General features: G+C 42.8%; 1 protein-coding gene and 1 pseudogene across 1 annotated transcript; both read right to left on the reverse strand.

Annotated features, from left to right (window-relative positions):
• Positions 1 to 11,236: 11,236 nt before the first annotated feature.
• On the reverse strand, positions 11,237 to 14,270 carry LOC133419238 (uncharacterized). Its single transcript, XM_061708300.1, has one exon. The coding sequence runs from the start codon at positions 14,253 to 14,255 to the stop codon at positions 11,379 to 11,381; it is 2,877 nt and encodes a 958-aa protein (XP_061564284.1). The 5' UTR covers positions 14,256 to 14,270; the 3' UTR covers positions 11,237 to 11,378.
• Positions 14,271 to 14,975: 705 nt separating this feature from the next.
• On the reverse strand, positions 14,976 to 26,916 carry LOC133418934 (uncharacterized; annotated as a pseudogene).
• Between the last annotated feature and the right edge of the window lie 246 nt (positions 26,917 to 27,162).

A 27,162-nucleotide genomic window follows, 5' to 3' on the forward strand; every position in this document is an offset into this window, starting at 1 on the left:
ATCAGTGAGAGCTGCAGGTCTATATGGACCTGGGAGTGAAGGACCGCAATTTTCCTGATTGTTTTGCGGTTTCAGTGTCTCTCTTTAATTCTGCTTCCAAAACTTTTTTACTTTTGAATGCATTTAAAAATGTTTTTATGTTAAGCACTTTGAAATGTCTGTGTGCTTCAAATACACTTGCCTTGCCTTTCAAATTCTAAATGTATATACATTTTATTTATTTTGTATTATCTTATTTACTTTAGTTTATTATGGTTATATCATAAAAGTGTATGTAATTTAAATTAATCACATATTATATTCAAAATGATATTCTGTCGAGGAAGCGCTGTGATTTCGTCAGTGGTTGGAAATTGAACCTGATTGGATGAACATGGAAGCTCCGCCCATCCTCAACTGGTGGACCGAAATCCTTGTCATTCTGTTTCTGGCAGGGCAAGGGTGAACAAACGCACTGCCCGCGATATTTCCAGACAGAAGCTGCTGGACTGTCATTTAACCTCCTCTTGTGTCAGCTTTCTGTTATCATCTCCTATGTTAGCGGGTCGGTTTTGACCAATGTATTAAATCAGCTATAAAATACACCTAAAACAATAAGCTATCATCCAATTTTTTTCTCATCTCTTTGGTAACCTTGTTGGGCTTCCATGAAAATGTTGGTTTTAATACTTTTGGTGTGGGACTCTGGGCCTTTTTAGTCAGTATACCCCTTGATTTCGATTTTAAAAAAAAAAGTAAAATGAATCTCAAGAGTATCATATTGATAAATAAAAGATTCTTGTGTAACCTGTATGTTAATGAGGAAAATACAACACATCTCCTAAATGAATCTGTTTTTTTTTTTTTTTTTAATTTTTACAACAAAACATAACATGTGTATATTTACATCAAGAAAAGGCAAGAGTATTTTTTGCAGCTTGTGGCAACAACCACTTCTTCGGAATTCTCAAATGATCCATCTCACAGCGTTTGTCGCTGTCATAGTCCATATTTTCTCTGTGGTTGGAGCTGGTCGGAGTAGACGAGACCTCCATGAAGATGCGGGGAGGCGGGAGCGGGAGTCTCTCCATCACAGGCTGGATTAGAAACGTGGAATGTAGGGTGGACCCGCATGGACCGGGGAAGCTTCAGGACTGCCGCAGGTTGATGACTTTGAGGATGTTGAAGGGACCAATGAACTGAAGATCCAGCTTTTTGGAGTCACTCCGAAGAGGAAGGTCCCATGTTGATAATCAGACGTGGAAAAATCAGGTTGACGATTCCAACCGGATAGACTGAAACCTTCAGTCGCCAAAGGTAAATATTTAGCAGCAGACCGTGAGTGTCATGAATCAGACGTAGCTGAAACCAGCCAACTTGAAAAACCACCAGTGGTCGCTGTCGCGCTGCGTGAGCCTCGACTCTTGGACTATCATCATCCATAGTTGTAGTTCCACGTTTGATTCTAAGATCAACGCCTCCAACCACTCCTTCGTGCTTGTTGAATGATTTGACAGCGTTTGTCGCCGGCATATATACAGAAAAACTTCAGAAACTTCGGTTAGGTTGGAAATTGCGCCGACTGTTTTCACCTCGGGTCTGTGTTTGCTGCCCGATCTTTGGCACTTTTATTTACTTGGTTTGTGTTTGGAAATTAACTCAACGAGACAGGACAATAGTAAGAATGATTTATTCAAAGTTTAATGTCTCTTTGTCAGAGAACCGTGATCCGGTCCTTGTCAGAGAACCATGTTACGGTCCTTCATTTTTATGGATTTCCGGGGATATCGCTGGATATAAACTCCAAAGATCGGGCAGCAAACACAGACCCGAGGTGAAAACAGGCGGCGCAATCTCCAACTCTTTTTACGCACGGATGTATTTCCCGCTGACAATAAGTTCAGCCCGATCTACACCGCTCTCTGCCTCTTTTTCTTCGTGTAAATTTGAACCTGGTGGAAATTCAGGGTTATCTATGCATTTACTCCGGTATTCTGGTTCACTGTGTCTTCATACGTATATGTCTCTCTTTAATTCTGCTTTCAATACTTTTTTACTTTTGAATGCATTTAAAAATGTTTTTATGTTAACCACTTTGAAATACATGAAATGTGCTTTACAAATACACTTGCGTTGCCTTTCAAATTCTAAATTTATATACATTTGAATTATTTTTGTATTATCTTATTTACTTTAGTTTATTATGGTTATATCATAAAAGTGTATTGAACTCAAATTAATCACACAGTATATTCAAAATGATATTCTGTGGAGGAAGCGCTGTGATTTCGACACAAGAACATTCCAGGTTGGACTCCAGCAGGAGTGTCTCTGTGTGGAGTTGCATGTAGCCACAATACATGAGCTCTTTTCCTCATGTATTCTGGCTTCCTCCCACAGACCAAAGCTGAACTGATGAGTACTGCCCAGAGGACGGGGTTGGTAATGCGTTACACAACCCAGATCAAGCTCCAAAACCCGTGCAGTAAAACCCGAGGTGAAAACAGGCGGCGCAATCTCCAACTCTTTTTACGCACAGATGTATTTCCCGCTGACAATAACTTCAGCCCGATCTACACAGCTCTCTGCCTCTTTTTCTTCGTGTAAATTTGAACGGGATTGAAATTCAGGGCTACCTGAGCATTTACTCCGTCTCCGGTATTCTGGTTCAGTTTTGTCTCCATACTTCTAGTCTTCACCGAGCAAACTGGGGCTCATCTAACGTTCACCGGTGAAGATTTCTTGGGGAATTCCAAGTTTGTAAAGCTTGAGTTTGATGAGTGACTGTTCCTACAACTCGATTATATCACCGAAGCAGTCAAACACATGGTGAACTGTTGGAGATCCACATTTACGCACAGTGCTCGTTCACTTAGTGACATGATATTTTAAACGAAACTTACACCAATGATGCATTTACTTTCTCTCTAATTCTTTAAACCATAGCAAACACAGGCCTATACTTTGAACCACTTTACAATCCGTCAAATCCTTACAAAAGCATTGTGAAATAAACAAGAAATTAATCCTTTATTTGCATTCATCCTAAATAGAAATCTATGGGTTTGTAATGTTTGCAAAGGAAGCATGGTCTTATTTTTTAAACAAATGTATGATTAAATAAAAATAGTGAGAAAATCTCTTGACAGAAACTCGCAATAAAGATTTGCCAATATACTGACCATATGTAAAATATAACAGTTCATGATAGTTGTGTAAGTATTGCACATCAGATCAGGCCAATAAACAAACTGAACAATGCGGAACTATCATGAAACTGAGGTCGGGGCTCCAGGCAGCAGAGTACTAAGCTGACTTTCAGACGTGAATAACAGGAACAGAGTTGAAGACTGTCGTTACTATCAGTGAGAGCTGCAGGTCTATATGGACCTGGGAGTGAAGGACCGCAATTTTCCTGATTGTTTTGCTGTTTCAGTGTCTCTCTTTAATTCTGCTTCCAAAACTTTTTTACTTTTGAATGCATTTAAAAATGTTTTTATGTTAAGCACTTTGAAATGTCTGTGTGCTTCAAATACACTTGCCTTGCCTTTCAAATTCTAAATGTATATACATTTTATTTATTTTGTATTATCTTATTTACTTTAGTTTATTATGGTTATATCATGAAAGTGTATGTAATTTAAATTAATCACATATTATATTCAAAATGATATTCTGTCGAGGAAGCGCTGTGATTTCGTCAGTGGTTGGAAATTGAGCCTGATTGGATGAACATGGAAGCTCCGCCCATCCTCAACTGGTGGACCGAAATCCTTGTCATTCTGTTTCTGGCAGGGCAAGGATGAACAAACGCACTGCCCGCGATATTTCCAGACAGAAGCTGCTGGACTGTCATTTAACCTCCTCTTGTGTCAGCTTTCTGTTATCATCTCCTATGTTAGCGGGTCGGTTTTGACCAATGTATTAAATCAGCTATAAAATACACCTAAAACAATAAGCTATCATCCAATTTTTTTCTCATCTCTTTGGTAACCTTGTTGGGCTTCCATGAAAATGTTGGTTTTAATACTTTTGGTGTGGGACTCTGGGCCTTTTTAGTCAGTATACCCCTTGATTTCGATTAAAAAAAAAAAAAGTAAAATTAATCTCAAGAGTATCATATTGATAAATAAAAGATTCTTGTGTAACCTGTATGTTAATGAGGAAAATACAACACATCTCCTAAATGAATCTGTTTTATTTTTTTTTTATTTTTATATTAACAACAAAAATAACATGTGTATATTTACATCAAGAAAAGACAAAAGTATTTTTTGCAGCTTGTGGCAACAACCACTTCTTCGGAATTCTCAAATGATCCATTTCCCAGCTTTTATAGCTTTCATAGTCCATATTTTCTCGGTGGTTGGAGCTGGTCGGAGTAGATGAGACCTCCATGAAGATGCGGGGAGGCGGGAGCGGGAGTCTCTCCATCACAGGCTGGATTAGAAACGTGGAATGTAGGGTGGACCCGCATGGACCGGGGAAGCTTCAGGACTGCAGCAGGTTGATGACTTTGAGGATGTTGAAGGGACCAATGAACTGAAGATCCAGCTTTTTGGAGTCACTCCGAAGAGGAAGGTCCCAGGTTGATAATCAGACGTGGAAAAATCAGGTTGACGATTCCAACCGGATAGACTGAAACCTTCAGTCGCCAAAGGTAAATATTTAGCAGCAGACCGTGAGTGTCATGAATCAGACGTAGCTGAAACCAGCCAACTTGAAAAACCACCAGTGGTCGCTGTCGCACTGCGTGAGCCTCGACTCTTGGACTATCATCCATAGTTGTAGTTCCACGTTTGATTCTAAGATCAACGCCTCCAACCACTCCTTCGTGCTTGTTGAATGATTTGACAGCGTTTGTCGCCGGCATATATACAGAAAAACTTCAGAAACTTCGGTTAGGTTGGAAATTGCGCCGACTGTTTTCACCTCGGGTCTGTGTTTGCTGCCCGATCGTTGGAACTTTTATTTATTTGGTTTGTGTTTGGAAATTAACTCAACGATACAGGACAATAGTAAGAATGATTTATTCAAAGTTTAATGTCTCTTTGTCCGAGAACCGTGATCCGGTCCTTGTCAGAGAACCATGTTACGGTCCTTCTTTTTTATGGATTTCCGGGGATATCGCTGGATATAAACTCCAAATCTCGGGCAGCAAACACAGACCAGAGGTGAAAACAGGCGGCGTAATCTCCAACTCTTTTTACGCACAGATGTATTTCCCGCTGACAATAACTTCAACCCGATCTACACCGCTCTCTGCCTCTTTTTCTTTGTGTACATTTGAACCTGGTGGAAATTCAGGGCTATCTATGCATTTACTCCGGTATTCTGGTTCAGTGTGTCTTCATACTTTGTATGTCTCTCTTTAATTCTGCTTTCAATACTTTTTTTTACTTTTGAATGGATTTAAAAATGTGTTTATGTTAACCACTTTGAAATACATGAAATGTGCTTTACAAATACACTTGCCTTTCAAATTCTAAATGTATATACATTTGAATTATTTTTGTGTTATCTTATTTACTTTAGTTTTTTATGGTTATATCATAAAAGTGTATGTAACTTAAATTAATCACACAGTGTATTCAAAATGATATTCTGTGGAGGAAGCGCTGTGATTTCGACACAAGAACGTTAGGTTGGACTCCAGCAGGAGTTTCTCTGTGTGGAATTGCAGTAGCCAGAATACATGAGCTCTTTTCCTCATGTATTCTGGCTTCCTCCCACAGACCAAAGCTGTTCAGTGTGTCCCCATACTTCAAGTCTTCACCGAGCAAACTGGGGCTAATCTGATGTTCACTGTTGAGAAGTTTTCCAGGGGGAATTCCAAGTTTGTAAAAAGCTTGAGTTGGATGAGTGACTGCTTCCTACAACTCGATTATATCACCGAAGCAGTCAAACACATGGTGAACTGTTGGAGATCCACATTTACGCACAGTGCTCGTTTAGTGACATATTTTTCCACGTAAACGAAACTTACACCGATGATGCATTTACTTTCTCTCTTGAAACCATAACAAAAATATACTTTGAACAAATTTACAAGCTACATCCCGCTGAAAAAGTCAGATTCTTACAAAATCATTGTGAAATACAAATAAGGAACTAATCATTTATTTACATGTAATCTAAATCGAAATTTATGGGTTTACTCTTAGTTCTTTTCCGGGCAGACTGTTGGTTCAGTCTACTGCTCTACACACCTCAGGTGCTTTTCTCCGAAAACGAGTTCATTAAGGATGTAGTCCCATGGTGTCCAGCCACCCGTCCACCTGGTCCAAGAGGGAGGACGGGAGAGAAGGTCTGATTATCAACCTGGGACCTTGCTCTTCGGAGTGACTCCAAAAAGCTGGATCTTCAGTTCATTGGTCCCTTCAACATCCTCAAAGTCATCAACCTGCTGCAGTCCTGGAGCTTCCCCGGTCCATGCGGGTCCACCCTACATTCCACGTTTCTAATCCAGCCTGTGATGGAGAGACTCCCGCTCCCGCCGCTGGAGGTTCATCCAGTATCTGGATTGGCTGTTCATTTAGGTTCTGCCCCCCTTAACCTGGAGGAACAAATATCATTCTGTTTCTGGCAGGGCAAGGGTGAACATCTGATATTATGTGGATCCGACCATGACACTCGCTGTTGTAACACCCACCTAGCTCCGTTGTTGCAGCTGCTGTAACATACACACAATCATCATCTAATCCAAAAATAAACCGGAGACCTTGATCGTGGAATCAAACGTGGAATCACAACAAATATGGATGAAGAAAGTTCAAGAGTCGAGACTCACGCAGCCCGACAGACACCACTGTCTATTCTTCATATTGGCTGATTTCAACGACATATGAAATATCTTTTCAAAGAACACACGAAAAGTGTCACCTTTTGCCACACCTGCCTCTAAACACACACAAGCCTGTTCTTGCAAAGGCTTTTTCTCTGATTTAGCTTTGGATTAATTTTGGAATTAGTTGATTTCTTTTTGTTTGATTTGCTTGGTTATCATTTATTTGACCATGCAAATCTATATTATGTTTCTTGGGCTCGTCTACTTTTCATTTTTTCCACTTCATAAGGTTCTATTGTTGAAAAAAATACTTTAGCCTTTTCTTGATGTAAATATATATGGGTCGAAATTGACCCGTAACAACATGTTAATTTTGTTATTAATATGAACATTTTAAAAATTAAATGAAACAAATTTATTTAAGAGATGTGTTGTATTCCTCAGTAATAGTCAGGTTACACAACAATCTTTTATTTATCATCATGAATTTCCACCCGGTTCAAATTTACACGAAGAAAAAGAGGCAGAGAGCGGTGTAGATCGGGCTGAAGTTATTGTCAGCGGGATACACGGAAATATATCTGTGCGTAAAAAGAGTTGGAAATTGCGCCGTCAGTTTTCACCTCGGGTCTGTGTTTGCTGCCCGAGATTTGGAGTTTATATCCAGCGATATCCCCGGAAATCCATAAAAATGAAGGACCGTAACATGGTTCTCTGACAAGGACCGGATCACGGTTCTCTGACAAAGAGACATTAAACTTTGAATAAATCATTCTTACTATTGTCTGTCTCGTTGAGTTAATTTCCAAACACAAACCAAATAAATATCAGTTCCAATGATCGGGTTGGAAATTGTAACCGAAGTTTTTCTGAATATTATGCCGGCTACAAATGCTGCAGATCATTCAACAAGCACGAAGGAGTGGTTGGAGGCGTTGGTCGTAGAATCGAATTACAACTATGGATGATAGTCCAAGAGTCGAGGCTCACGCAGCGCGACAGGCACAACTGGTTCTTCAAGTTGGCTGGTTTCAGCTACGTCTGACTCATGACACTCGCGATCTGCTGTTAGATTTTTACCTTTGGGGACAGAAGGTTGCTTCAGTCTATCCGGTTCAAATCTTCAACCTGCTATTCGGCGTCTGATTATCAACCGCCTCCCCGCATCTTCATGGAGGTCTCGTCTACTCCGAACGCCGCCTCATTCGCTCCCGCCGTTGTGGAAGGTTCATCCAGTATCTGGATTGGCTGGTTCATTCAGGTTCTGCCCCCCTTAACCTGGAGGACCAGGTCATTCTGATTCACATTTTTGTCCATTTGGAAATGCTGTGGATCATGAAAGCAGAACCCTGCTCTACCGGTTAATAGTTTTTTTCGGCTCCAGCGATATCCCTGCGCGCTAATCTCCTTTCAATCAACACAAAACGTCGACTTCTGTGCTGAAGGCAATGTCCTGCAGTTAACTAGATCCTTAATGAACTCTTTTTCGGAGGTGTTATGTGTGGCCAGGTATGGGTTGCTCCACACCTGAGTGTGTGTTAATGCTGCTGTCTTCTCCTTCCTCTCTGTTCCAGGGGAAGGTTTGTTTTTTTCATTTTTTGGAACAGGTAACACTTTTTTTTCCCTCTGGCCATAATGGCAGGGTTTTCTCATTTTAGTTTGTTATTTTAGTTTGAGTTGGAGATTACCGGTAGTCCTGTTTTGTCGGGTTTTTTTAGGTCATAGCTTGGTTTTTCTTATTTAGCGGGGAAAGTGCATGGTCCGACGGCCCAGGCTGGCCCTGTGCTTACCCCTCTTGTGTTCTTTTTGGCCGGGATCTCCATCTCCTTTTGGTTCTTTACTTTTGGGTTAACCCTTTTCGTTGTTTGTTTTCTCACCAGCAATTTAAAAATTAAAAATAAAATGTGTTTTCAACCCTTGACATTTCTGTGTGGCGTCCTTAATTATGTTGTCGTCTCTGGTTTTCTGACAAAGAGACATTAACTTTGAATGAGTCGCTGTGTCCTGTATCGTTTTATTCACATTATCAGATCAAACAGGCATTTCACCAATCAGTCGCTGGTTAATGACAGTTATGAGTTCATTTCCAAACACAAACCAAATAAATATAAGTTCCAAAGATCGTGCAGCAAACACAGACCCGAGGTGAAAACAGGCGGCGCACTCTCCAACTCTTTTTACGCAAGGATGTATTTCCCGCTGACAATAACTTCAGCCCAATCTACACCGCTCTCTGCCTCTTTTTCTTCGTGTAAATTAGAACGGCGTGGAAACTCACGTCTATCTGAGCATTTATTCCGGTATTCTGGTTCAGTTTGTCTACTAGTCTTCACCGAGCAAACTGGGGCTTTGATATAAGGTGGAAAAAATGAAATTAGACGAGCACAAGAAACATAATATGGATTTGCATGGTCAAATAAATGACAACCAAGCAAATCAAACAAACAAAAATCAACTACCAATTCCAAAATTAATTCAAAGCTAAATCAGAGAAAAAGCCTTTGTGTGCAAGAACAGGCTTGTTTATGTATGTGTTTAGAGACAGGTGTGGCAAAAGGTGACCCTTTTCGTGTGTTCTTTGCAGAGATATTTCTTGCAGTGGAAACACAATACATTTGCGTGGTTCATAACACTCGCTGTTGTAACACTGCCGAAACCGAAAAATTTAAAATTGAAATTGAAAAAATTGGGGATATATGCCAGCTCACTTATTCTGGCTGTAATTTTGTGTCTGAAAGCATTGAAACTGATTTCAAATTATTTTGGAAGGATGTGTTGTTTGGTGTTTTTGTACCGATTAGAACAAAGCCTAAATAAACATTTATTATTAATTTGTTGATTATCCTTGCAAAATTCCACATCCACAAATCCAAATTCTTACAAAAAACCTATTTTTTTTACTTTTCATTGTGAATTCAATCAGTGTCTGGACTCTATTAAGTTTATACAAATTCAAAAGCAATCAAAACCAGAAATGTATGTAAATGTTTTGGCTTTCTGTTATAATTTCATCCCCCCTGGTTGGTTATAATGTGTTGTGCTTTTTGTTTTGTTTTGTTTTGTTATTTGATTTATACTCTTTATATGTTATAATTCAACTTGAAATTGCATAATGTGAAGATTTGTAATCATTATACTTTTTACACAAATTAACTATAAAATATTGATCCCTATTCCATTAAAGTGGCATAAGTCTTAACAGAGCGCAAAACTTTTTAATTCAGTCAACTGCATACCGATGTTTGAGTGTTACACCCTTGTAAATTATGAGCCAGTACAACTGTTACAGTAATGAGTGAAGAAGCACTGTGCGTACATATGGATCTCCAACAATTCACCATGTGTTGTACTGATTCGGTGATATAATCGAGTTGTAGGCAGCGTTCACTCATCAAACTGAAGATTTTTACAAACTTGGAATTCCCCTTGGAAAACTTTTCATCGTTGAACATCATGAGCCCAAGTTTGCTCGGTGAAGACTAGAAGTACGGAGACAAACTGAACCAGAACCGGAGTAAATGCTCAGATAGACCTGAATTTCCACCCGGTTCAAATTTACACGAAGAAAAAGAGGCACAGAGATCGGGCTTAATTTAAACCAGAGACAACACGGACGCCACACAAAAATGGTGAACTGTTGGAGATCCACATTTACGCACAGTGCTCGTTCACTTAGTGACATGATATTTTAAACGAAACTTACACCAATGATGCATTTACTTTCTCTCTAATTCTTTAAACCATAGCAAACACAGGCCTATACTTTGAACCACTTTACAATCCGTCAAATCCTTACAAAAGCATTGTGAAATAAACAAGAAATTAATCCTTTATTTGCATTCATCCTAAATAGAAATCTATGGGTTTGTAATGTTTGCAAAGGAAGCATGGTCTTATTTTTTAAACAAATGTATGATTAAATAAAAATAGTGAGAAAATCTCTTGACAGAAACTCGCAATAAAGATTTGCCAATATACTGACCATATGTAAAATATAACAGTTCATGATAGTTGTGTAAGTATTGCACATCAGATCAGGCCAATAAACAAACTGAACAATGCGGAACTATCATGAAACTGAGGTCGGGGCTCCAGGCAGCAGAGTACTAAGCTGACTTTCAGACGTGAATAACAGGAACAGAGTTGAAGACTGTCGTTACTATCAGTGAGAGCTGCAGGTCTATATGGACCTGGGAGTGAAGGACCGCAATTTTCCTGATTGTTTTGCTGTTTCAGTGTCTCTCTTTAATTCTGCTTCCAAAACTTTTTTACTTTTGAATGCATTTAAAAATGTTTTTATGTTAAGCACTTTGAAATGTCTGTGTGCTTCAAATACACTTGCCTTGCCTTTCAAATTCTAAATGTATATACATTTTATTTATTTTGTATTATCTTATTTACTTTAGTTTATTATGGTTATATCATAAAAGTGTATGTAATTTAAATTAATCACAGTTAACAATACATCTGCTGATGCACAATCTTGGACACATCATCAGTGTTGTATCCTGGACTCACTGGGTGTTTCGGGTCTTGCAACAGACACCCTCATCCAGGCGACCCGGCCGAGGTGATCAAGTCTCGGCCTGTGTCCAAGTGGCATGCTACCCCACTACAACCACTGCTCCCCCCTCCTCAACCAGAGCCATCTGGAGGCTTTTTCTGCTGCCTCCACGTTGTTACCTATGGCCCTTCTACGGTTGGCACCCGTTATGCCTAGTGCGCTGTAGGCTTTGCTCAGGGAGTGGCTGGCAAACCCCCGACTGCCCACCTCCACTGGCATTAACTTGGTCTTCCACCCGTTTCTCCGACAGTCCTCCACCAGCTCCTGGTACTTCTCCCTCTTTCGTTCATGGGCCTCCTCCATCCTCTCCTCCCAGGGAACCGTCAGCTCCAACAAGACGAGTTGGTTTGTTGCCTCTGAAACCAATATGATGTCAGGTCTCAATCTTGACTGGGTGATGTGTGGTGGAATCTTCAGTTGTCTTTCCAGGTCAACTGTCATCACCCAGTCTCGGGCCGTGCAGAGCAAACCAGTAGAGCAGTTTCTCTGTGTTTTCTCCGGCCTTTGTCCTTCCCTGACAAAGCGGATGGCCTTAGCTGTGGCTTGGGTGTATCGGCTTCCCTCTATCCCCTTGCTGATTGCTTCAGCGATGGACTTGAGGACCTGGTCGTGCCTCCATCGATACCGGCCCTCACCCAGCGCCTTGGAGCAGCTGCTCAGGATGTGTTCCAGTGTCCCTGTTTTGGAACACAGGGGGCAAGCAGGTGTTTCTATTTTGCCCCATATGCACAGGTTCGATGGGCTTGGGAGGACATCGTAAACCCCCTGGATCAAGAACTTGATCCTTTGGGGATTCCACCGCCAGATGTCCTTCCAGGTGACGCTCCGCTCCATCGCCTGCTCCCACTTCATCCAGGCACCCTGCTGCCGCATGGCCACTGCTCTGCTGGTTCTCTCCTCCTCGACTGAAGCTCGCACCTCCTCCTGCACCAACCTCTGCCTCTCTCTTCCGCTGGCACGGTCGAAGCGGGTTGCTGGTTGTCTCCCCAGTCCGGCTCTGCCTTGCGCCACTGTTCCCAGGATGGCCCTGTGCTTCAGTCGTGACTCTGCTTGCTGGACCTCATCGGCTGCCCTCCACTTTCTCCCTGTCCTCACAACGATCCCTGCCCCGGACACTTTGGCATCTCTGGATCCAGAGTACTGCAGGTGTTCCCGTGCCCGTGCCACGATGAACTCCTCTCTTACTGAACTGAAAGGGAGCCTGAGCTTGTTGGTGTTCCCGTACAGCCCAATGCTACTTAGGCTGCGCGGTAATCCCAGCCACCTTCGCAGGTAGCTGCTCACCTTCTGCTCAAATCCTTCCACCACAGTCATGGGGACCTCGTAGATGAGGAGAGGCCAGAGAATTCTTGGGAGGATCCCATGCTGGTAGACCCAGGCCTTGAATCTTCCAGGGAGCCCAGACTTGTCCACTGTCCTTAACCAGCCTTCCAGGTCAGCACTGGTTGCCTTGATGGAATCGGCATCCTTCAGGCTGCAGTTGAAGACCTTTCCAAGGCTCTTCACTGGCCTCTCAGTGACTGATGGGATCTGATGTACTCCCAGGCTGAAGCGGAATCTGTCCGTGACCTTCCCCTTCTTCAGAACCAAGGACCGGGACTTTGCCGGTTTGAAGCTCATGCGTGCCCACGACATGACGCGCTCCAACCCCTGGAGGATCCACCTGGCTCCTGGTACAGCTGTTGTTGTCACCGTGAGGTCATCCATGAAGGCTCTGATGGGAGGTTGCCTCACTCCAGACTTGCTGAGGGGACCTCTGCATTCTGGTTCGGCTGCCTTGACCAGCATGTTCATTGCCAGCGCAAAGAGGCTTACTGAGATTGTGCACCCAGTAATTATGCCAACTTCCAGCTGGTGCCAGTCAGATGTCATCTCGCCAGAGGAGACTCTCAAGCTGAACTTGCTGTAGTAGTCCAGAATGAGGTGTTTCACCTTCTGGGGAACATGGTGTTTCTCCAGTGCCACTTCAACCAGCTTGTGGGGTATCGACCCATAGGCATTGGTGAGATCCAGCCATAGCACCGCAAGATCCCCTCTGCCTTCTCTCGCCTCCCTGATGAGTTGGGTTACCACGCCTGTGTGTTCCAGGCAACCAGGAACTCCTGGTATTCCTCCCTTTTGCACTGACGTGTCGATGTACTTGTTGCTCAAGAGGAAGTTGGAGAGTCTCTTAGCTACGATGCTGAAGAAGATTTTGCTCTCCACACTGAGCAAGGAGATGACACGAAACTGGTCGATGTTCTGAGACTTCTCGTCTTTTGGTATGTACACTCCGTCAGCATACCTCCATGACTGGGCGATCTTCCCTCTCCTCCATATCACCTTCAGAGCCCTCCAAAGCCGATGTCGTAGCTTTGGGCAGTTCTTATATGCCTTATACGGCACTCCGCTTGGACCTGGTGCTGAGCTTGACCGTGCTCTCCGCACCACTTCCTCCACTTCACTAAGGCAGGGTTCTTTGAGGTTGAACTCCAAGGTAGGCTCTGGTGGCATTGTCAGTGCATCGCATGGGCCCAGCGGCTGTTCTCTAATAGGGTCACTGTACGTGGCCTTGAGGTGGTCATTGATGTCATCCTTGGAGCAGGTAAGGCGACCAGACCTCTTTTGACCAAGAAGCTGCTTGGTCAACTTGAAGGGATTGGCCAGGAAAGCGGTTCTCTTCCTGGCCCTCTCTTTCCGCCTCCTCCTGTGGAACTCCGCCCTCCGCAGGGTCAGGAGTTGCTTCCTTAGAATTGCTCTCAGATCCGCTAGGCCAGCTCTTTCAACTTCCCCTGCTGTCTTGTACTGCCTCTTTAGCAGCTTCAGCTCTTCCCTAAGACTCTGGATTCTCCTTGCTCTGTGGTTTGGAGCATAGGCCAATGGCGTGGGCTTGGGTGCCTCTGTTCCAAAGCGTTCAGCCGCGATGTTAACTATGAGGGTGGTCATCGTTTCAAGCCGACGGTCCACATCCCCTTTGGCTGTCACTTCCAGGATCCGATCTACATCCTCATCAAACTGCTGCCACTCGGTTCTCTTTGAGGATTGGGGCCACAGGATCCTTGGTCTGGCCGAAGGCGCAGAGCCAGTTGTAATGGTTGGAGCTTGCTGGCTCTGGAGGCTCTGTGGGTTGTTGGGAGATGATGCTGTTGATTCTTGGGGGCTTAGGGTGGCATGTGAATTGTTAGCAGCGGGTACAGGCGACACTAGGAGGCTCTGGGCACTGTGGGTTGCCTCCGGGCCTGGCTCCTCCTGCGTCTGACCAGAAGTGACTTCTGTGCGTTGTGCCGACATTGCCGCTGACAAACATTTCATTCTGCCTTGATGTATTCTTAAACCCCGCTGGTTCTTGCAGGTTTTGCCGCAGATGCATTGAACTGTCATTGTCGTTATTCCGTTGTCCTGGGTCGTCGTTCTTAAATCCGTCCTGTTGGGGTGCTCATCCTCCCCCCCTCTCGGGCACCCCTGGGGGTATTTTTCCTTTGTCGAGTCTGTAGCTTGCTTTGGGTTCTTCCTCTCAGAAGAAGTGGCTTGGGCTGCCAACCCTCCCCACCCCGGTTTGCCGTCTCTCCGGCTGTCCTCTGTCTCTCCAGATGTCACCACCCTTTTCGTGGTCGTCACCCAGTCTATTCCTGGTCGTCACTGGTGCTCCCAGAGGTTTCAGTTAACAATACATCTGCTGATGCACAATCTTGGACACATCATCAGTGTTGTATCCTGGACTCACTGGGTGTTTCGGGTCTTGCAACAGACACCCTCATCCAGGCGACCCGGCCGAGGTGATCAAGTCTCGGCCTGTGTCCAAGTGGCATGCTACCCCACTACAACCACTGCTCCCCCCTCCTCAACCAGAGCCATCTGGAGGCTTTTTCTGCTGCCTCCACGTTGTTACCTATGGCCCTTCTACGGTTGGCACCCGTTATGCCTAGTGCGCTGTAGGCTTTGCTCAGGGAGTGGCTGGCAAACCCCCGACTGCCCACCTCCACTGGCATTAACTTGGTCTTCCACCCGTTTCTCCGACAGTCCTCCACCAGCTCCTGGTACTTCTCCCTCTTTCGTTCATGGGCCTCCTCCATCCTCTCCTCCCAGGGAACCGTCAGCTCCAACAAGACGAGTTGGTTTGTTGCCTCTGAAACCAATATGATGTCAGGTCTCAATCTTGACTGGGTGATGTGTGGTGGAATCTTCAGTTGTCTTTCCAGGTCAACTGTCATCACCCAGTCTCGGGCCGTGCAGAGCAAACCAGTAGAGCAGTTTCTCTGTGTTTTCTCCGGCCTTTGTCCTTCCCTGACAAAGCGGATGGCCTTAGCTGTGGCTTGGGTGTATCGGCTTCCCTCTATCCCCTTGCTGATTGCTTCAGCGATGGACTTGAGGACCTGGTCGTGCCTCCATCGATACCGGCCCTCACCCAGCGCCTTGGAGCAGCTGCTCAGGATGTGTTCCAGTGTCCCTGTTTTGGAACACAGGGGGCAAGCAGGTGTTTCTATTTTGCCCCATATGCACAGGTTCGATGGGCTTGGGAGGACATCGTAAACCCCCTGGATCAAGAACTTGATCCTTTGGGGATTCCACCGCCAGATGTCCTTCCAGGTGACGCTCCGCTCCATCGCCTGCTCCCACTTCATCCAGGCACCCTGCTGCCGCATGGCCACTGCTCTGCTGGTTCTCTCCTCCTCGACTGAAGCTCGCACCTCCTCCTGCACCAACCTCTGCCTCTCTCTTCCGCTGGCACGGTCGAAGCGGGTTGCTGGTTGTCTCCCCAGTCCGGCTCTGCCTTGCGCCACTGTTCCCAGGATGGCCCTGTGCTTCAGTCGTGACTCTGCTTGCTGGACCTCATCGGCTGCCCTCCACTTTCTCCCTGTCCTCACAACGATCCCTGCCCCGGACACTTTGGCATCTCTGGATCCAGAGTACTGCAGGTGTTCCCGTGCCCGTGCCACGATGAACTCCTCTCTTACTGAACTGAAAGGGAGCCTGAGCTTGTTGGTGTTCCCGTACAGCCCAATGCTACTTAGGCTGCGCGGTAATCCCAGCCACCTTCGCAGGTAGCTGCTCACCTTCTGCTCAAATCCTTCCACCACAGTCATGGGGACCTCGTAGATGAGGAGAGGCCAGAGAATTCTTGGGAGGATCCCATGCTGGTAGACCCAGGCCTTGAATCTTCCAGGGAGCCCAGACTTGTCCACTGTCCTTAACCAGCCTTCCAGGTCAGCACTGGTTGCCTTGATGGAATCGGCATCCTTCAGGCTGCAGTTGAAGACCTTTCCAAGGCTCTTCACTGGCCTCTCAGTGACTGATGGGATCTGATGTACTCCCAGGCTGAAGCGGAATCTGTCCGTGACCTTCCCCACATATTATATTCAAAATTATATTCTGTCGAGGAAGCGCTGTGATTTCGTCAGTGGTTGGAAATTGAGCCTGATTGGATGAACATGGAAGCTCCGCCCATCCTCAACTGGTGGACCGAAATCCTTGTCATTCTGTTTCTGGCAGGGCAAGGGTGAACAAACGCACTGCCCGCGATATTTCCAGACAGAAGCTGCTGGACTGTCATTTAACCTCCTCTTGTGTCAGCTTTCTGTTATCATCTCCTATAGCGGGTCGGTTTTGACCAATGTATTAAATCAGCTATAAAATACACCTAAAACAATAAGCTATCATCCAATTTTTTTCTCATCTCTTTGGTAACCTTGTTGGGCTTCCATGAAAATGTTGGTTTTAATACTTTTGGTGTGGGACTCTGGGCCTTTTTAGTCAGTATACCCCTTGATTTCGATTTAAAAAAAAAAAAAGTAAAATGAATCTCAAGAGTATCATATTGATAAATAAAAGATTCTTGTGTAACCTGTATATTAATGAGGAAAATACAACACATCTCCTAAATGAATCTGTTTTATTTATTTTTTTTTAATTTTTACAACAAAACATAACATGTGTATATTTACATCAAGAAAAGGCAAGAGTATTTTTTGCAGCTTGTGGCAACAACCACTTCTTCGGAATTCTCAAATGATCCATCTCACAGCGTTTGTCGCTGTCATAGTCCATATTTTCTCTGTGGTTGGAGCTGGTCGGAGTAGACGAGACCTCCATGAAGATGCGGGGAGGCGGGAGCGGGAGTCTCTCCATCACAGGCTGGATTAGAAACGTGGAATGTAGGGTGGACCCGCATGGACCGGGGAAGCTTCAGGACTGCAGCAGGTTGATGACTTTGAGGATGTTGAAGGGACCAATGAACTGAAGATCCAGCTTTTTGGAGTCACTCCGAAGAGGAAGGTCCCAGGTTGATAATCAGACGTGGAAAAATCAGGTTGACGATTCCAACCGGATAGACTGAAACCTTCAGTCGCCAAAGGTAAATATTTAGCAGCAGACCCTGAGTGTCATGAATCAGACGTAGCTGAAACCAGCCAACTTGAAAAAACACCAGTGGTCGCTGTCGCACTGCGTGAGCCTCGACTCTTGGACTATCATCCATAGTTGTAGTTCCACGTTTGATTCTAAGATCAACGCCACCAACCACTCCTTCGTGCTTGTTGAATGATTTGACAGCGTTTGTCGCCGGCATATATACAGAAAAACTTCAGAAACTTCGGTTAGGTTGGAATGCGCCGACTGTTTTCACCTCGGGTCTGTGTTTGCTGCCCGATCGTTGGAACTTTTATTTATTTGGTTTGTGTTTGGAAATTAACTCAACGATACAGGACAATAGTAAGAATGATTTATTCAAAGTTTAATGTCTCTTTGTCCGAGAACCGTGATCCGGTCCTTGTCAGAGAACCATGTTACGGTCCTTCTTTTTTATGGATTTCCGGGGATATCGCTGGATATAAACTCCAAATCTCGGGCAGCAAACACAGACCAGAGGTGAAAACAGGCGGCGTAATCTCCAACTCTTTTTACGCACAGATGTATTTCCCGCTGAACCTGGTGGAAATTCAGGGTTATCTATGCATTTACTCCGGTATTCTGGTTCAGTGTGTCTTCATACTTTGTATGTCTCTCTTTAATTCTGCTTTCAATACTTTTTTTTACTTTTGAATGGATTTAAAAATGTTTTTATGTTAACCACTTTGAAATACATGAAATGTGCTTTACAAATACACTTGCCTTTCAAATTCTAAATGTATATACATTTGAATTATTTTTGTGTTATCTTATTTACTTTAGTTTTTTATGGTTATATCATAAAAGTGTATGTAACTTAAATTAATCACACAGTGTATTCAAAATGATATTCTGTGGAGGAAGCGCTGTGATTTCGACACAAGAACGTTAGGTTGGACTCCAGCAGGAGTTTCTCTGTGTGGAATTGCAGTAGCCAGAATACATGAGCTCTTTTCCTCATGTATTCTGGCTTCCTCCCACAGACCAAAGCTGTTCAGTGTGTCCCCATACTTCAAGTCTTCACCGAGCAAACTGGGGCTAATCTGATGTTCACTGTTGAGAAGTTTTCCAGGGGGAATTCCAAGTTTGTAAAAAGCTTGAGTTGGATGAGTGACTGCTTCCTACAACTCGATTATATCACCGAAGCAGTCAAACACATGGTGAACTGTTGGAGATCCACATTTACGCACAGTGCTCGTTTAGTGACATATTTTTCCACGTAAACGAAACTTACACCGATGATGCATTTACTTTCTCTCTTGAAACCATAACAAAAATATACTTTGAACAAATTTACAAGCTACATCCCGCTGAAAAAGTCAGATTCTTACAAAATCATTGTGAAATACAAATAAGGAACTAATCATTTATTTACATGTAATCTAAATCGAAATTTATGGGTTTACTCTTAGTTCTTTTCCGGGCAGACTGTTGGTTCAGTCTACTGCTCTACACACCTCAGGTGCTTTTCTCCGAAAACGAGTTCATTAAGGATGTAGTCCCATGGTGTCCAGCCACCCGTCCACCTGGTCCAAGAGGGAGGACGGGAGAGAAGGTCTGATTATCAACCTGGGACCTTGCTCTTCGGAGTGACTCCAAAAAGCTGGATCTTCAGTTCATTGGTCCCTTCAACATCCTCAAAGTCATCAACCTGCTGCAGTCCTGGAGCTTCCCCGGTCCATGCGGGTCCACCCTACATTCCACGTTTCTAATCCAGCCTGTGATGGAGAGACTCCCGCTCCCGCCGCTGGAGGTTCATCCAGTATCTGGATTGGCTGTTCATTTAGGTTCTGCCCCCCTTAACCTGGAGGAACAAATATCATTCTGTTTCTGGCAGGGCAAGGGTGAACATCTGATATTATGTGGATCCGACCATGACACTCGCTGTTGTAACACCCACCTAGCTCCGTTGTTGCAGCTGCTGTAACATACACACAATCATCATCTAATCCAAAAATAAACCGGAGACCTTGATCGTGGAATCAAACGTGGAATCACAACAAATATGGATGAAGAAAGTTCAAGAGTCGAGACTCACGCAGCCCGACAGACACCACTGTCTATTCTTCATATTGGCTGATTTCAACGACATATGAAATATCTTTTCAAAGAACACACGAAAAGTGTCACCTTTTGCCACACCTGCCTCTAAACACACACAAGCCTGTTCTTGCAAAGGCTTTTTCTCTGATTTAGCTTTGGATTAATTTTGGAATTAGTTGATTTCTTTTTGTTTGATTTGCTTGGTTATCATTTATTTGACCATGCAAATCTATATTATGTTTCTTGGGCTCGTCTACTTTTCATTTTTTCCACTTCATAAGGTTCTATTGTTGAAAAAAATACTTTAGCCTTTTCTTGATGTAAATATATATGGGTCGAAATTGACCCGTAACAACATGTTAATTTTGTTATTAATATGAACATTTTAAAAATTAAATGAAACAAATTTATTTAAGAGATGTGTTGTATTCCTCAGTAATAGTCAGGTTACACAACAATCTTTTATTTATCATCATGAATTTCCACCCGGTTCAAATTTACACGAAGAAAAAGAGGCAGAGAGCGGTGTAGATCGGGCTGAAGTTATTGTCAGCGGGATACACGGAAATATATCTGTGCGTAAAAAGAGTTGGAAATTGCGCCGTCAGTTTTCACCTCGGGTCTGTGTTTGCTGCCCGAGATTTGGAGTTTATATCCAGCGATATCCCCGGAAATCCATAAAAATGAAGGACCGTAACATGGTTCTCTGACAAGGACCGGATCACGGTTCTCTGACAAAGAGACATTAAACTTTGAATAAATCATTCTTACTATTGTCTGTCTCGTTGAGTTAATTTCCAAACACAAACCAAATAAATATCAGTTCCAATGATCGGGTTGGAAATTGTAACCGAAGTTTTTCTGAATATTATGCCGGCTACAAATGCTGCAGATCATTCAACAAGCACGAAGGAGTGGTTGGAGGCGTTGGTCGTAGAATCGAATTACAACTATGGATGATAGTCCAAGAGTCGAGGCTCACGCAGCGCGACAGGCACAACTGGTTCTTCAAGTTGGCTGGTTTCAGCTACGTCTGACTCATGACACTCGCGATCTGCTGTTAGATTTTTACCTTTGGGGACAGAAGGTTGCTTCAGTCTATCCGGTTCAAATCTTCAACCTGCTATTCGGCGTCTGATTATCAACCGCCTCCCCGCATCTTCATGGAGGTCTCGTCTACTCCGAACGCCGCCTCATTCGCTCCCGCCGTTGTGGAAGGTTCATCCAGTATCTGGATTGGCTGGTTCATTCAGGTTCTGCCCCCCTTAACCTGGAGGACCAGGTCATTCTGATTCACATTTTTGTCCATTTGGAAATGCTGTGGATCATGAAAGCAGAACCCTGCTCTACCGGTTAATAGTTTTTTTCGGCTCCAGCGATATCCCTGCGCGCTAATCTCCTTTCAATCAACACAAAACGTCGACTTCTGTGCTGAAGGCAATGTCCTGCAGTTAACTAGATCCTTAATGAACTCTTTTTCGGAGGTGTTATGTGTGGCCAGGTATGGGTTGCTCCACACCTGAGTGTGTGTTAATGCTGCTGTCTTCTCCTTCCTCTCTGTTCCAGGGGAAGGTTTGTTTTTTTCATTTTTTGGAACAGGTAACACTTTTTTTTCCCTCTGGCCATAATGGCAGGGTTTTCTCATTTTAGTTTGTTATTTTAGTTTGAGTTGGAGATTACCGGTAGTCCTGTTTTGTCGGGTTTTTTTTAGGTCATAGCTTGGTTTTTCTTATTTAGCGGGGAAAGTGCATGGTCCGACGGCCCAGGCTGGCCCTGTGCTTACCCCTCTTGTGTTCTTTTTGGCCGGGATCTCCATCTCCTTTTGGTTCTTTACTTTTGGGTTAACCCTTTTCGTTGTTTGTTTTCTCACCAGCAATTTAAAAATTAAAAATAAAATGTGTTTTCAACCCTTGACATTTCTGTGTGGCGTCCTTAATTATGTTGTCGTCTCTGGTTTTCTGACAAAGAGACATTAACTTTGAATGAGTCGCTGTGTCCTGTATCGTTTTATTCACATTATCAGATCAAACAGGCATTTCACCAATCAGTCGCTGGTTAATGACAGTTATGAGTTCATTTCCAAACACAAACCAAATAAATATAAGTTCCAAAGATCGTGCAGCAAACACAGACCCGAGGTGAAAACAGGCGGCGCACTCTCCAACTCTTTTTACGCAAGGATGTATTTCCCGCTGACAATAACTTCAGCCCAATCTACACCGCTCTCTGCCTCTTTTTCTTCGTGTAAATTAGAACGGCGTGGAAACTCACGTCTATCTGAGCATTTATTCCGGTATTCTGGTTCAGTTTGTCTACTAGTCTTCACCGAGCAAACTGGGGCTTTGATATAAGGTGGAAAAAATGAAATTAGACGAGCACAAGAAACATAATATGGATTTGCATGGTCAAATAAATGACAACCAAGCAAATCAAACAAACAAAAATCAACTACCAATTCCAAAATTAATTCAAAGCTAAATCAGAGAAAAAGCCTTTGTGTGCAAGAACAGGCTTGTTTATGTATGTGTTTAGAGACAGGTGTGGCAAAAGGTGACCCTTTTCGTGTGTTCTTTGCAGAGATATTTCTTGCAGTGGAAACACAATACATTTGCGTGGTTCATAACACTCGCTGTTGTAACACTGCCGAAACCGAAAAATTTAAAATTGAAATTGAAAAAATTGGGGATATATGCCAGCTCACTTATTCTGGCTGTAATTTTGTGTCTGAAAGCATTGAAACTGATTTCAAATTATTTTGGAAGGATGTGTTGTTTGGTGTTTTTGTACCGATTAGAACAAAGCCTAAATAAACATTTATTATTAATTTGTTGATTATCCTTGCAAAATTCCACATCCACAAATCCAAATTCTTACAAAAAACCTATTTTTTTTACTTTTCATTGTGAATTCAATCAGTGTCTGGACTCTATTAAGTTTATACAAATTCAAAAGCAATCAAAACCAGAAATGTATGTAAATGTTTTGGCTTTCTGTTATAATTTCATCCCCCCTGGTTGGTTATAATGTGTTGTGCTTTTTGTTTTGTTTTGTTTTGTTATTTGATTTATACTCTTTATATGTTATAATTCAACTTGAAATTGCATAATGTGAAGATTTGTAATCATTATACTTTTTACACAAATTAACTATAAAATATTGATCCCTATTCCATTAAAGTGGCATAAGTCTTAACAGAGCGCAAAACTTTTTAATTCAGTCAACTGCATACCGATGTTTGAGTGTTACACCCTTGTAAATTATGAGCCAGTACAACTGTTACAGTAATGAGTGAAGAAGCACTGTGCGTACATATGGATCTCCAACAATTCACCATGTGTTGTACTGATTCGGTGATATAATCGAGTTGTAGGCAGCGTTCACTCATCAAACTGAAGATTTTTACAAACTTGGAATTCCCCTTGGAAAACTTTTCATCGTTGAACATCATGAGCCCAAGTTTGCTCGGTGAAGACTAGAAGTACGGAGACAAACTGAACCAGAACCGGAGTAAATGCTCAGATAGACCTGAATTTCCACCCGGTTCAAATTTACACGAAGAAAAAGAGGCACAGAGATCGGGCTTAATTTAAACCAGAGACAACACGGACGCCACACAAAAATGGTGAACTGTTGGAGATCCACATTTACGCACAGTGCTCGTTCACTTAGTGACATGATATTTTAAACGAAACTTACACCAATGATGCATTTACTTTCTCTCTAATTCTTTAAACCATAGCAAACACAGGCCTATACTTTGAACCACTTTACAATCCGTCAAATCCTTACAAAAGCATTGTGAAATAAACAAGAAATTAATCCTTTATTTGCATTCATCCTAAATAGAAATCTATGGGTTTGTAATGTTTGCAAAGGAAGCATGGTCTTATTTTTTAAACAAATGTATGATTAAATAAAAATAGTGAGAAAATCTCTTGACAGAAACTCGCAATAAAGATTTGCCAATATACTGACCATATGTAAAATATAACAGTTCATGATAGTTGTGTAAGTATTGCACATCAGATCAGGCCAATAAACAAACTGAACAATGCGGAACTATCATGAAACTGAGGTCGGGGCTCCAGGCAGCAGAGTACTAAGCTGACTTTCAGACGTGAATAACAGGAACAGAGTTGAAGACTGTCGTTACTATCAGTGAGAGCTGCAGGTCTATATGGACCTGGGAGTGAAGGACCGCAATTTTCCTGATTGTTTTGCTGTTTCAGTGTCTCTCTTTAATTCTGCTTCCAAAACTTTTTTACTTTTGAATGCATTTAAAAATGTTTTTATGTTAAGCACTTTGAAATGTCTGTGTGCTTCAAATACACTTGCCTTGCCTTTCAAATTCTAAATGTATATACATTTTATTTATTTTGTATTATCTTATTTACTTTAGTTTATTATGGTTATATCATAAAAGTGTATGTAATTTAAATTAATCACATATTATATTCAAAATGATATTCTGTCGAGGAAGCGCTGTGATTTCGTCAGTGGTTGGAAATTGAGCCTGATTGGATGAACATGGAAGCTCCGCCCATCCTCAACTGGTGGACCGAAATCCTTGTCATTCTGTTTCTGGCAGGGCAAGGGTGAACAAACGCACTGCCCGCGATATTTCCAGACAGAAGCTGCTGGACTGTCATTTAACCTCCTCTTGTGTCAGCTTTCTGTTATCATCTCCTATAGCGGGTCGGTTTTGACCAATGTATTAAATCAGCTATAAAATACACCTAAAACAATAAGCTATCATCCAATTTTTTTCTCATCTCTTTGGTAACCTTGTTGGGCTTCCATGAAAATGTTGGTTTTAATACTTTTGGTGTGGGACTCTGGGCCTTTTTAGTCAGTATACCCCTTGATTTCGATTTAAAAAAAAAAAAAGTAAAATGAATCTCAAGAGTATCATATTGATAAATAAAAGATTCTTGTGTAACCTGTATATTAATGAGGAAAATACAACACATCTCCTAAATGAATCTGTTTTATTTTTTTTTTTTAATTTTTACAACAAAACATAACATGTGTATATTTACATCAAGAAAAGGCAAGAGTATTTTTTGCAGCTTGTGGCAACAACCACTTCTTCGGAATTCTCAAATGATCCATCTCACAGCGTTTGTCGCTGTCATAGTCCATATTTTCTCTGTGGTTGGAGCTGGTCGGAGTAGACGAGACCTCCATGAAGATGCGGGGAGGCGGGAGCGGGAGTCTCTCCATCACAGGCTGGATTAGAAACGTGGAATGTAGGGTGGACCCGCATGGACCGGGGAAGCTTCAGGACTGCAGCAGGTTGATGACTTTGAGGATGTTGAAGGGACCAATGAACTGAAGATCCAGCTTTTTGGAGTCACTCCGAAGAGGAAGGTCCCAGGTTGATAATCAGACGTGGAAAAATCAGGTTGACGATTCCAACCGGATAGACTGAAACCTTCAGTCGCCAAAGGTAAATATTTAGCAGCAGACCCTGAGTGTCATGAATCAGACGTAGCTGAAACCAGCCAACTTGAAAAAACACCAGTGGTCGCTGTCGCACTGCGTGAGCCTCGACTCTTGGACTATCATCCATAGTTGTAGTTCCACGTTTGATTCTAAGATCAACGCCTCCAACCACTCCTTCGTGCTTGTTGAATGATTTGACAGCGTTTGTCGCCGGCATATATACAGAAAAACTTCAGAAACTTCGGTTAGGTTGGAATGCGCCGACTGTTTTCACCTCGGGTCTGTGTTTGCTGCCCGATCGTTGGAACTTTTATTTATTTGGTTTGTGTTTGGAAATTAACTCAACGATACAGGACAATAGTAAGAATGATTTATTCAAAGTTTAATGTCTCTTTGTCCGAGAACCGTGATCCGGTCCTTGTCAGAGAACCATGTTACGGTCCTTCTTTTTTATGGATTTCCGGGGATATCGCTGGATATAAACTCCAAATCTCGGGCAGCAAACACAGACCAGAGGTGAAAACAGGCGGCGTAATCTCCAACTCTTTTTACGCACAGATGTATTTCCCGCTGAACCTGGTGGAAATTCAGGGTTATCTATGCATTTACTCCGGTATTCTGGTTCAGTGTGTCTTCATACTTTGTATGTCTCTCTTTAATTCTGCTTTCAATACTTTTTTTTACTTTTGAATGGATTTAAAAATGTTTTTATGTTAACCACTTTGAAATACATGAAATGTGCTTTACAAATACACTTGCCTTTCAAATTCTAAATGTATATACATTTGAATTATTTTTGTGTTATCTTATTTACTTTAGTTTTTTATGGTTATATCATAAAAGTGTATGTAACTTAAATTAATCACACAGTGTATTCAAAATGATATTCTGTGGAGGAAGCGCTGTGATTTCGACACAAGAACGTTAGGTTGGACTCCAGCAGGAGTTTCTCTGTGTGGAATTGCAGTAGCCAGAATACATGAGCTCTTTTCCTCATGTATTCTGGCTTCCTCCCACAGACCAAAGCTGTTCAGTGTGTCCCCATACTTCAAGTCTTCACCGAGCAAACTGGGGCTAATCTGATGTTCACTGTTGAGAAGTTTTCCAGGGGGAATTCCAAGTTTGTAAAAAGCTTGAGTTGGATGAGTGACTGCTTCCTACAACTCGATTATATCACCGAAGCAGTCAAACACATGGTGAACTGTTGGAGATCCACATTTACGCACAGTGCTCGTTTAGTGACATATTTTTCCACGTAAACGAAACTTACACCGATGATGCATTTACTTTCTCTCTTGAAACCATAACAAAAATATACTTTGAACAAATTTACAAGCTACATCCCGCTGAAAAAGTCAGATTCTTACAAAATCATTGTGAAATACAAATAAGGAACTAATCATTTATTTACATGTAATCTAAATCGAAATTTATGGGTTTACTCTTAGTTCTTTTCCGGGCAGACTGTTGGTTCAGTCTACTGCTCTACACACCTCAGGTGCTTTTCTCCGAAAACGAGTTCATTAAGGATGTAGTCCCATGGTGTCCAGCCACCCGTCCACCTGGTCCAAGAGGGAGGACGGGAGAGAAGGTCTGATTATCAACCTGGGACCTTGCTCTTCGGAGTGACTCCAAAAAGCTGGATCTTCAGTTCATTGGTCCCTTCAACATCCTCAAAGTCATCAACCTGCTGCAGTCCTGGAGCTTCCCCGGTCCATGCGGGTCCACCATACATTCCACGTTTCTAATCCAGCCTGTGATGGAGAGACTCCCGCTCCCGCCGCTGGAGGTTCATCCAGTATCTGGATTGGCTGTTCATTTAGGTTCTGCCCCCCTTAACCTGGAGGAACAAATATCATTCTGTTTCTGGCAGGGCAAGGGTGAACATCTGATATTATGTGGATCCGACCATGACACTCGCTGTTGTAACACCCACCTAGCTCCGTTGTTGCAGCTGCTGTAACATACACACAATCATCAT

Source organism: Cololabis saira, chromosome 2 (genome assembly GCF_033807715.1).
Source record: "Cololabis saira isolate AMF1-May2022 chromosome 2, fColSai1.1, whole genome shotgun sequence".
Lineage (NCBI taxonomy): Eukaryota > Metazoa > Chordata > Actinopteri > Beloniformes > Belonidae > Cololabis > Cololabis saira.

Bases quoted from the DNA above. Each gene is read 5' to 3' on its own strand.
- LOC133419238 (XM_061708300.1), bottom strand. From the start codon at position 14,255: ATGACCACCCTCATAGTTAACATCGCGGCTGAACGCTTTGGAACAGAG.